This window comes from Desmodus rotundus, chromosome 5 (genome assembly GCF_022682495.2).
Source record: "Desmodus rotundus isolate HL8 chromosome 5, HLdesRot8A.1, whole genome shotgun sequence".
Taxonomy (NCBI): domain Eukaryota; kingdom Metazoa; phylum Chordata; class Mammalia; order Chiroptera; family Phyllostomidae; genus Desmodus; species Desmodus rotundus.
Genome location: NC_071391.1, coordinates 36,124,224 through 36,136,499, shown reverse-complemented (window position 1 = coordinate 36,136,499; position 12,276 = coordinate 36,124,224). Strand labels below are relative to the sequence as shown.

The 12,276-nt window shown below is 43.8% G+C and overlaps 1 protein-coding gene across 1 annotated transcript in view; it reads left to right on the top strand.

Moving 5' to 3' along the window:
* SPON1 (spondin 1) overlaps positions 1 to 12,276 on the top strand; it is a 259,314-nt gene that overhangs the window by 143,201 nt on the left and 103,837 nt on the right. Inside the window, exon 6 of the mRNA XM_024558840.4 lies at positions 10,952 to 11,100. Within this exon, the coding sequence (XP_024414608.1) occupies positions 10,952 to 11,100 (149 nt within the window). The remainder of the gene's footprint in view (positions 1 to 10,951; positions 11,101 to 12,276) is intronic.

Here is a 12,276-nt window from a genome sequence, read left to right as displayed (position 1 = left end):
ACCGTATTGGACAGTGGAATATGAAACACCTCCATCTTCACAGAAAAGTTCACTTAGACAGAGCTTCTCTAGAGTGAGCCTGCCTGGGTCCCAATCCTGGCTCTGCCACTTAGCAGGTAGGGAACTGAGCAAGTCACTTAAACTTTCTGTGCTTTAATTTCCTAATCTGTTCAATGGCCTTGTTTGAGGATTAAATAAATAACAATATAAAAAACAGCTAGAGGCTCACTAGCTGTTGTTATTATTATTTCCCAGTTTCTAGGGCAATTCCTAGGTGAGTCAGACCATGGTTAAAGACCCTTCAGCCCTGATCCACACCCTGGGTCCTTTGGGGTTCATCTCTGGGCTCCTGCAGTGTCTCCAGGCTCAAGATGCTCTGCCACATGCCCCAGGTCTCATAACAGAGAGGCAGGTTTGGCCACTGCTTCCCTCTCAGCCTCTTTTCAGTGTCTCACCCTGACTCCAGAAGGTAGAATCTGGCCTAACTGCAAGCTTGTGACAGGGGCCCTACTGGCCGCTCCAGTCTGTACAGGACTCATTCTGCTGCCATTCTCTCACCCCTTGCTCCACCCACCTGATGGGCTTCTATTACCCATCCCCCCACCACACACACCCGGAGCGGGCTGCCACCTGAACCACAGTTAAGCTGACCAAACCACTTGGCAAATCCAACTATCCTGCTGGATTTCGCTTTACCCTAAAGGATGGGTCCTGTGCGTGCTCCAGTTTGCTCCTGATCCTTGCCTTCCTTGGAGAAATGGAAGGTTAACATTAAAAGTAACTTTATTTAATGTTTATTATATAACAGGAACTGTACTGTTTTCATATGGATTTCTTCCTGTAATATCCATAACAACCATAGCAGGTAGGTACAATTGTTATTTTCTTTTCACAGGTAAGAAAACCTAGGTAGCTTGTTCAAGGTCACACAGCTAGTAAATGGGGGAAACAGGAATGTGGTGATGGCCTTAAATCAGGAAGAGATCTCCTTTTTTTCTCCTTCAAGACATTTGAAAAAGGGATGAACTGATACATAAAACAGCATGGGTGAATCTCAAATGTATTATGTTAAGTTGAAGAAGCCAGACTCAAAAGGCTACATCCTGTATGAGTCCATTTGTACCATATGCCAGAAAATGCAAAACCGTAGGGACAAAAACAGATCAGAGGTTGCCAAGGGCTGGGGGTAGAGGAATGAGGTTGACCCCAAAGGGACACATGGCAATATTTTAGGTAACAGAACTATTCTATATCTTGATTGTGGTAGTGGTTACGTGATTGCATGCATGTGTCAAACCTCACTAAACTGTACATTCAAATGGATGAATTTTATTAAATTTAAAGTACACTTTTGTTTTAAAAAGGAAATAAAGCATACAGTAATTTTCCCCTGATTGCCCCCCCGCATTTGTCCAACTACGGGAATAAAGTGGAGCAAAAGTCACTGTTTCAAAAACTCGGTGGTGTAAGTGGGTTCAAGGCTAAATAAGTGCAAACCACGACGACTTTGGAGAGGAGAGCTGGCAGGTCCACAGATCAGGATCGGGCGGCAAGGATTCCAGAAAAGGATCGAGGAGAGGAAACAAAAAAGTGAGCTTAACTTCCCTGAAAAGCCTGGAGGTGCAGGAAAGAGAACAGGTAGGCTTTGTGGGAAGAGAGCATTGACGGAAGATTTTTTTCACCCAGAATGAGGAAATTTGAACCTCTTTACTTCAAGGGAAAAGCTATTCCATGAAAAAGAGATTAATGGTGGACTTTACCCAGGTATTTACCATCTCCCGTACTCTCCATTCTTTCATGTAGATCTGAGTTCCCATCTGTTTTCATGTCCCATCAGCCTGAAGAACTTCTGATAAATTCACTCAGCTTTCATTTATCAGAAAACGTGTTTTATTTCATCCTCATTTCTGAAAGGTATTTTTGCAGGATATAGAATTGGATGGTGACAGTCTTTTATTTCTTTTAGAATTCTAGAGGATCATTTCATTGTTTTCTGGTTGGTCTAGGTTTGGAAGCCAGCAGTCATTTTTACCTTTGTTTTCCTGACTGTAATCTGTCTTTTGTTGCCTCTGACCAGTTTGAAGATTTTCTCTTTATATCTAGTTATTATCAATTGGTTACAATGTATATAGGTATAATTTTCTTTAAATCTTCACCCAAGGATATATTTTTTATTGATTTTAGAGTGAGACTGGGGGAGGGGGGTGCGGGAAGAGAGAGAAACGTCAGTCAGTTGCCTCCTGTACTCGCCCTGACCAGGGATCAAACCCACAACCTAAGCATGTGCCCTGACCAGGAACTGAACTCAAATACTTTTGGTGCATGGGACAGCACTCCAACCAACAGAGCCACCTGGCAAGGACTAGGTGTAACTTTTTAAATTCTGTTTGGAGTTTATTGAGCTTTTTGCATCTGTAGATTGATATTTTTCATCAAATTGGGGAAATTTCAGGCATTGTTTCTTTAAATATTTTTATAATTCAATTTCGCTATCCTCTCCTAGAACTCCAATTACCCCTGTGTTAAATTACTTACTGTTGTTCTAAAGGCCACTGAAACTCCAATTTGTTTTTCCACTTTTTTCTGTGTTTCATTTTGAATTGTTTCTGTCACCCTATATTTCAGTTTACAGATCTTTTCCCTTGCTACGTCCTAATACAGGTATGATATTTGTCAGTTCTAGAATTTCCATTGGGTTTTTAAAAATAATTTCTGGTTTTCAGCAGAGAGTCCCCATCTGTTCACTCATTAAGTTAATCTTTAAAAAAAAGTCCTTGAACATATTGATAATAGGTGTTTTAAAGTCCTGGTATGCTAATTCTAACATTTCTGTTAGAACCTCTCTTTATTGACTTTTTATGGTCATAGACAATATTTTTGTGCTTATCCACATTAGCAATTTTTAATTGTATGAGGGACCTTGGAGATGCTATGTTGTTAAGTATCTGGATTTGTTGGTGTTTTGACCTGGCAGATGGTTAATTTGCTGGTAGATCTACTTGATTTGCTTTCAAGGCTTGTTTTCTAGGCTTTGTCAGGTAAACCTAGAGTAGCATTACTCTAGGGATAAAGTAGTTCTACTACCTTGTGGCTTTTCTAGGGTCTCAATTCAATGTCTGGGGGTCAGCACGATCTCTCTAATGTGGATGGTTAGAAGTCTTACATCTCCAGCATTGTGTGAATTTCGGAATCTCTTAGCCTCCCAGTAGCTATTCTCTCCGAGAAACGAGCATCTCACTGTGCACATGTATAACTCAGTGTTTGGTCAAAGATTTAAGGGGACGCCTCTGCACATTTACGGACTTCCTTCTCTGCGCAGCTACCTCCTCTCTGGCATTCTTACTGGTAAATCCTGTCTACCTCAGCAGCCTCCAGTTTCTGCCTGCACCTCCTCAGCTCAGTCAGAATGCCACCTTCTGCTGTGCTACACCGCCCTACACCCCAAACCAGGAGAGCTTCAGGACAAATCTAGGGCTCACCTCTTATGTTTCCCTCGTTCAGGGATCACAGTCCCTTGCTGTCTGTTTTCCAACATTGGGAAGCTAGTGTTTCATATATTTCGCCCAGTTTTATAATTACATGCAGAGGGTAGTCTAGTGCCTTTTACAACAGAGGAGTGAGAAGCAGAAGTTGTGTGAGCACGTATAGATTTGGGAGTTGTCTGTAGACAGGACTATCGTATTCTCTTCCCTTTTTTGCATTGCCTTCAAGATAAAATAAAAACTTACTGTTAAGACATTCATATCTCCTCATGATGTGCCTGATTGAATGGCTTCATTATGGTCCTCCCTTCCTCACACACACACACACACACACACAACTTGACCTACTGGTGGTTTTCCATGTACCTCTGCTTTTTGTTATGTTCTGCTTTAGCACATACTGGCCATTCTGCAAAAATACCTTTCTTCCTATCCCTTAAATGCCTTGCTAACTGCTACTTATCTTTCAGAATGTAGCTCAACTACCATCACCTTCAGGAAGCCTTTTCTGGTTTAGTCAGGGTTAAATGTCTCCTTATTTGTGCTCTCATATCACTCTGTGTGTGCCTTATTAAAGCGGCATTGCACACAGTTTTTTGTAATCAACTATTATGACCCATCATTCGTGCCCTCCACCCTACCCTCCCAACTGAACATCTCAAGGACAGGGACTGAGTCTGACTCTTCTCAGAGTATCTCTGGAGTAGCACAGGTTCTATCAAACTTTTTTTATAAGGGGCCACATAGCAAATATTTTAGAGTTTGCAGCCAGACAGTCTCTCTGTTGTTACTACTAGACTCGGCCATTGCAGGATGAAAGCAGCCACAAACAGTACTAAATAATATGTAAAATAAAAACCTTTATTGGAACAAGAACAGGCAGGGAACTATAGCTTGCTGACCCCTGAGTTAGCACACAGTATATGCCTAGCAAATGTTCATTCAATGAACTAATTAATGGAATAGAATATTATTATTGGAGACCTCAGAGGAAATAACGAAAGAATATAACCAATTGCATCAGTGCAAGGGTTTGTCCTGGAATGGAAAATGACACTTCTTTTGAGACCTGAGGAAGGAAAAAAGGGTAGTTGAGCACTGGGTTGAGGAATTTCTGGCCTAATTGACATATTTCCCCACACAGGGCTTTTTCCAGGAGGCCACACAGGGATGAGATCCTGAAAATCAGAATGCCTTGGTTAGAGTGAGTTTCTGAAGCAGCCAAGAGCAGGAAGAGCCTCAGAGCAAGTACAATCTGTGTCCTGGCAGCGCCCAGGGGCAAACCCAGAGGAGCCAAGTCCTGTAGCCAAATCCGAAGTGTCAGAAACCATGCAGATTCTGGAACCGAGCCTAGGATGAGAACAACAAGGGCAAGAGGGAAGTGAGATCCGAGATGACTTTTATGAATAGAGCTGGCAGGTCCACAGCATTTTTCTATTGGTCACTGCCACATGGTGCATGGATGAGTCTGTGGATGGATCGACCTTGGTCTTCAGAAGAGTTAGTGAGTGACAAGGTCATCTCCTAAGAGATAAAAGGGGGAGAGGAGGATAAGACAGAGATTAGAGGAGTTCTGGTGTTGCTAATATAGCAAATTCCAGCCCTCCCCCAACCCCCCAAAAACATTTGTTGAGGCTGAGTTTGGATAACAGGAGGCTGTAGCAAACCAGCACCAAGCTGTAGAATATTCTCCAGTGAAGTGCTATAAATGGATGTCAAAGAAATGAATGGGTAGCTTTCTTCAGGACTGGGATTGGCAGGGGAATACAGCCACTGTCAAAGCAGGAAATCTGGGCTGTCACTGAACACCTGCCATATGTGGAACCCTTCAGAGAATCGACCTACCTTGCAGCATGCCTCCTCCCACACCAGAAAAAGGCCAGACACGGTTCTTCTTTTATCAGTTATGGCTTTTCAGGCATCGTTGTGAACACTGATAATTTAACACCAGCCATGACAACAGAAAACATGTCAGAAGTAAGGTTACTACACATATATTCAGGATATATGTCTCTGGAGTGGCTTTTAGACAATGCACCTGGTTGGCTGTCAGTATCTCAAACTCACATGTCTGATCATTTCTTCCTCCCAGCTTTCCACCTGCCTCTTTCCCATCTATGCCTCATCCAAGCTACTGGAGGTAAATGTCTGGACCTGATATGTGTAGGCCAACTGAACACTGCCAGAACCAGAGAGAGGAATGCTAAACCCAATAGCTGTGGCCGTACCTGAGAGCAGAAGGTGCTGGTGATAGTCTTGGTGCCTCTGCCCCTGCCCCCCAAACTGAAGCCCCAGTGTTTCACCAAGAACCACAGCAGTAGCCTCCATGAGTATTCCTTTAAGGTCACAAGCATTTAGCTGGTTCCGTATCCCCAGGCCTTCTAACATGTAAGGCTTCCTCTCTCTCCTCCCTTATTTCCTGGAGGATGGTGGAACCGGGTCTAAATTTCTCTTTGTCTAAGTTTACTGGATTCTGTTTAACCACCTCATTCTGTAGGCCCCAGATTACTGAGTCACATTTAGACAACTCTCTACCATATTTTCAAATTCAGGTTCTTGCATCTGACACTTCATCTCTATACACCAGTTTTAAGTCAAACAGCCACCCAATCACCCAATCAGAGTCCGCTTGGTTCCCATGCCATCCAAAGACTTGTCTGGGTTTGCCCTGCCTTGTTCCAACTTAATCTGATGGGCTAACATTTATTAGCATCAAGCCTGTTTTGTGTGCCAGCCACTACTCATTACATCAGCCTCAAAACAACAGGAGGGTGGTCATGTCAACATTTCTACTTTACAGAAGAAACTGAGGTTGAGAGTAGCTAATTGACTTACTCAATCTAGAAAGTTTGAGCACTGAGACTAGAATACATGTTAATCTGATCCCAAAATCAGAGTTTTAACTATTTCACCAAACTGCCTCCCAAACACTGTCTCATCTTCCCCTCTTACCAGCTCACACCTCTGCCCCCATGTCCCCATTTTCTCTCCACCACCCTAAGTCAGACCTTACACAACTCATGCAGACACGTTGCTGGGTTCTCTGTTTGGTCTCCTCCCCCGGGCCCTCAGGAGTGGGTCCCGTCGGAGACGTGGTGCGGGCTGGTGGAGAAGACCTGGGCGCTGGCACCAGACAGCCCCCACTTAATGCCAGTGCCTTCGGCCTCTGCTTCCGTGGTCATGGATGAGCTCAACGTCTGTGAGTCTAAGTTTCCTCATCTGGAAAATGAAAGTTATGACAGCATCTGTTTCAAAATGGGGTTTTTTTTGGGGGGGGGTTAGTGTTTAATGCGATAATGTTGGTCAAGCCCTGGGCACAGTGTCTGGCACATAGCATCAGGTCAGTAGGTAGCTATTGTCTTGTCATTCTTCCCAGGAGGAAACTCCCATGATGTTTCCCCCTTTTGCCGATGCCATTTACCACAACGGACACAGCACCCTCTACAACCTGGCTCTGATTCTCTCTTTTTATCTTATTTGTTTGCCTTCTAACTCTCCACTCACCAAATGATCTTCTCTGGTTCCGTAGGATATAGGGAAAAGAGTGTGTTTTCTGGTATGAGGCAGACCTGGGTTTGAACCCAAGCTTTGCCTGTCACTAGTTCTGTGAGCTTGGGTAGGTTCCTTAATATCTCTGGGCTTCAGTGTTCTCATCTCGAAGATGAGAATGAGATTGCAGTGAGGTTTACACCTAGGAAAGCATTCTACCTAACACTTCATAGGCATTTAATCCTCTTGTCTATTTTTCAATAGAATCCTTTTCCTATTGCAGGATCTTCCCATGGGAAATTTTCCCAGCTCCCCCACCTCCTTCCAGATTCCTCTTGTGGATTCCCATAGTGCTTTCTGTCTGTAACCATTCAGAGACCTCTGTTTTGTGCAGTTCTTTAAAGTTTTTATAGTTCTTTCCAAAACCAGTCCAATTATTTTGCACCGCTCTGAGAGATAGTCAAGCCCAGTAATTATCCTCTCTTTTTCCAGTACACACCAGTAGTTGCAGAATAGGGACAAAGATGCAGACTGCAGAATAAGGCATATAGTCAATAACGTCCAGATAACTGGGTATAGGGGCAGGTGGGTGCTTGGGGCAATGGAGGGACCACTCTGTAGAGTACATGGTTTTCTGGCCACTTTGCTATTGTACATCTGAAAGTGGTATGGAATGGTATTGAATGTAAATGGTGGCTGAAAAATAATTTTTTTTTAAAAAGGTAAGTGGAGGCTGTGAGAGATTGAATGACTATTTCCTGGTCACAAGTGGAGGCCTGGAGCTCAGATCTTCTGGCTCTTGGTGGTCATGCTTTTGTCCCCTGTATCATTCTGCACTTGAATGACTGCTCCTCACCTGAATCATCACCCTGTCTAATGTTGCAAATTGGTTTTCCATGGTGCCTGTCTTGTCCTGCCAGGGAGAGTATAGTCTGGTCCTTCACACTAGTCTAGTGCCCTGAAGATAACTGCTCTGTGGTTCATGACATCCAATGTGTTGAAATGTGAATTAATGTGGTATGTTGCAAGACCATTGTACAAAACTTACAACTGTATTGACTGGAAGATTGAAGTGGTGCAATGACATTTATTCAAGGGTAAGAAACCACAAAGGCATTCCACTCATGAGGCCCTGGCTTCTCTGCATTTGTGCCTTTAGACCGAATGCTTGGATGTTAGGGAAATTTGGAGTTAGCTGTTCCATCCCCTGTGCTCTGTGTTCTTTTTCTGTAATAACCCTGACCATGCTTAATTGTAAGTAATCTGCTTATGCATCTGTTTCCCCGCCCCTAGACTATGAGTCTCTCCAGAGCAAGCACCATATCTAATTCCTGTCGGTGTCCAGGGCCAGCCACTGTGCTTGGCACGTACTTAATGGATGTTGAATGAATAAACCAAAAAGGCCCATCTGGGCCCATCTCCTAATCCTCCTATGATTGTGCTTGTTCTTATTCTGTTGTCCTGTTCCACATTGTCTATTTCTTATCTCCTATACTGAATTAAAGACAGGTTTCATATTTTACTCATTTTTATAGTCTCCCTAACAACTAGGAAAGGAGGAAACTGTAATTATTGAGTGTCTATTGTGTTGCCAGTAGTGATTACACACGTATTATCTCATTTTTTCAATTAAATTTAATTCTTATAATAGGCTGATAAGGTAGGCATTATCATTTCTGAATTACAAAGGAGGAAGCTGAGACTTGGGGAGATAAAGTAATTGGAATTTAACCAAGTTTACAAAGCTAGAAAAGATGATGGCAGGATTTGAATGCGTGTCTGCTGGCTCTAAGACCAATGCCTTTCTTTTTCATTGTTGGTTGGTGTTTGTTCTTAAGAACATGCAGGATAGCTGAGTGTGTTAGTGTTAGCTCAGTAGGTGTCAGGAACTCTGCTGGACTGAGACTTGAATTTAATCATGTTGAATCCAATCTGTACAAGCCTGCTCCCAAATGCTCTGAGCACATATACTGCTATCTTTCCACTGGATTGTTTAGATGACATGCTTCAGGAAATGTACTAAACACTCACAATGCATCAGGTACAGTGCTAGGTACTAGGAATACAGTGCTGCATACAGGCTCCATCAGGGAGCTTATAGTCTAGTGAGAAAACAGACATATAACAGTGATTATAAAAGTGATCTGTGCTGTGAGGAGACCAAAGACAAGGGCTTAAGTCAGTCTAGGGTGGCCGTAGGATGCTTCTGGGTAAATCATGAAGGAGGAATGAGATGACCAAGCCAAGAGTAAGGAAGCACAGAGGGAACAGCATGTGCTAAGCCACTCAGGTACAAAGTAGGATGGGTCTGAAACAAAGGGGGAATTCTGGTGGAACAGAATGAGTGGACCAAGAGATGCTGAAACTGGCCTCCCTGGGTTCACATCATGAACCAAAGGTCAGCATTTAGTTCCTAGCTCTTGCTTACACAAGCAGTGCTCTTGGCTTAGATGACAGCTAGGATGTGAGTTTGAGAAGTAGTTGGCAGCATCTCCATCTGTCTTCTCTAGGGACATGACAGATGAACACACGTTTGCATTTCCCCGATGTGTGGGAAATAATGAACAAGCAGTTGGGCAGACCCACGTGGTGATATATCATCTGCCTGGGGTGGGAAAGGCTGCCCTCAGCAGGCCAGGAGGCTGGCTTGGCGCCCATGCTCTTAACATACCCCTGGGAGCAGGGGCCATGGAGTAGCAGGTGGCAAATGTAAACAGGACCAGGCCCTGTTGACTATCATTTTCCTAAATGGTGGGATGGAGTGGAGAGTTCTGCCCACTCTGGGCAAATGTCAATTGAGTCCACCCAGTTCAAGTTTTCCTCTTTGCTATGCTTGAAAATGTTCTTAAATTTGAGACATTATAAACCCAACCAAAGAAGGGTAGAGAACTGAGCCAACCTTATGATGAATTGTTTGTCACTTAGTAAAACATATATATGTGTCTATATTCATCAGGTGCAGAACAAACTCGGTGTCACACTGGGGTTGACTCTGTTCCTCTCCTTCCTCTCCCTCAGACTTTAAAAAATCTTCAGGTTAAGATCTATCTTGGTCCCACTCAGACCTTATTCTGTTCTCCTCTTGTGTCAACCATTAGTTCCCACCTGTACCCTACAGCCATCATCAGCCTGCATGGTCCTCAGCAAACCACAGTGGACTGGTCACTTCCTCAAATCTTAGATGTCTTCCCATCCTCTCACATGGCGAGCCTGCCTGCCTCCCATTCTGGGAGGTACTTAAAAGCCAGCTAAAGACAACAATGCTTATTCCCCAGAATTGCTAAGCCTATTTCACACGCAATCCCTTGACCTTTTGCTCCTTGCTGACCTCCCCAGCTCTGCGCTCCAATTTTGCTCCCTCTAATGCATTCTTTACACTGCTGCCTGGATGATTTATCTGCAATTCAAATGTGATCATGTCATTCCCCCACTCGGGACGCTTTAGCGGTGTCAGGCCCTTTCAAATGACATGCAAACTCCTGAAGTATTCCGAACAAAGCCATCCATGAGCAGGCTTCTTCCTACCTCCCCGGCATCATTTCCTGTCTCTTCCCTTGACAGTCTGTGACACAGTAATGCCAAATTACTTATGGTTCCCCAAACACACAATCTTATTTAATGTTTCTTCATCTCCAGAAATAGCCTGTTCTCTCTATTCTGTCTTAACAAATCTGATCAGTCTTTAAAATCCTCTCAGCTGTCCCCTTCTCGGAAAACCCTCCCAAGCAGAAGTCATCATTCGGGGCTGCCTCTGTGTCCTGTTCAGGCCTTTACTGTTGCCATGTCTGCATATTCCCAAGACTTACTGGCTTATAGGGGCTGTCTTGTTCATCGCTGCATAGCACAGGACCTAACCCTGAGCAGGAGCATAGCCGGATCTGGTTGAGTCATTGTCCAATCACACCTCCTTCCCATTGTTCAAAGGATTTGACTTCTAGCCACAGCCACACTGATACCTGTATCCTCATTGGCTTTCCTAGGCCGGGCCAATCACTGGTCTGCGATCATTGGTGGATCCCACTCCAAGAATTACGTGCTGTGGGAGTACGGAGGATATGCAAGTGAAGGTGTCAAACAAGTTGCAGAATTGGGCTCACCAGTAAAAATGGAAGAAGAAATTCGACAACAGGTAAGAAAAACAATCACAGAATAATCCCAAACCAGAAATGCAATCAAAGTATTCTTTAGATTTCTTTCCCAGGAGCTTGAAATTTATAGTACAATATGCCGGAAAATTGGTACCATAGGAAGCAAAATCTATCTGCTGAGTCTAGAAGGTTTGATTTAGGTTGAGGACAGAGGCACCAATGGCCATCTTGTTGTCGTTCTGTGATTGCATTTGTGTTTTCTTCAGTCTGTGCTAAAAGCAGCTGCTGTGGCCACATTGTTGGGACTCTACATCTCTGGTTTTCTGAGAGCCAATTTGGTAGACTCTGGTTTGCTTACTATGATTTTTAAGAGGGTCGGGGAGTGACATCCAAGTTGTCTAAGCCAAAATTGCCATTTCCAAAAACAAACATTTTTATATCAGCACATGCTCTTGCAACTATGTCTTGAGGTGACTGATAAATTAGTCAGTCATTAGTCATAATCATTAGAGACTGAAGCATCTTTTAGGGACCATGTGCCATGTTATGTGGGCCCACGAGCCATACCATTATCTCAATACTCACTCGTACCACTGAGAGACAGAGGAGAAATAGCCTGTTGCTCTGATGGGGGATTTGGGGAGAAGAACTGCAGTGTGTCTATGGCCATTCACAGGCTGCCCATGGACAGGAGATGGTCCAGCTTTGGTCATCACTGCCCACAAGCACTCAAGAGAAAATAAAGAAAGAGCAAACTGTTCTTGGAATGTGGTGATTTCACAACACAGGTCATTGTGAGGCTGCCCCATGTCTCCTGAGACACTAGGCCCATGTCACATGATGAGCATGCACCCAGAGAGAGACCTGAGCCACACAGGAGGGTAAACACAGCTGATGGAGGTGCTTCCCCTTGAAGTCAAACATCTGGCCTCCCAGCCCCCACAAACCCTAAATTGAATGCAACAAAGGTCGCCCTGACTCCTACTATAATCCCCTGAGGAATCCTTTGTACCAAATTCCAAAAATGCCCAGGAACTAGCTTATGTTTCTTATTAATTTGATTTAAAGTCTTTTCTCCATTCTTGGAAGAAAATATGTTTAACCAGATGTTTAAGATTGCATGTTGTTCATCACAGGGCTATATGACCAACTACTTAGTGTTTCTCTGATTCTGGCTGTCGTGCCTCACTCAGAATTGGTATCACTCATTCAGGCTA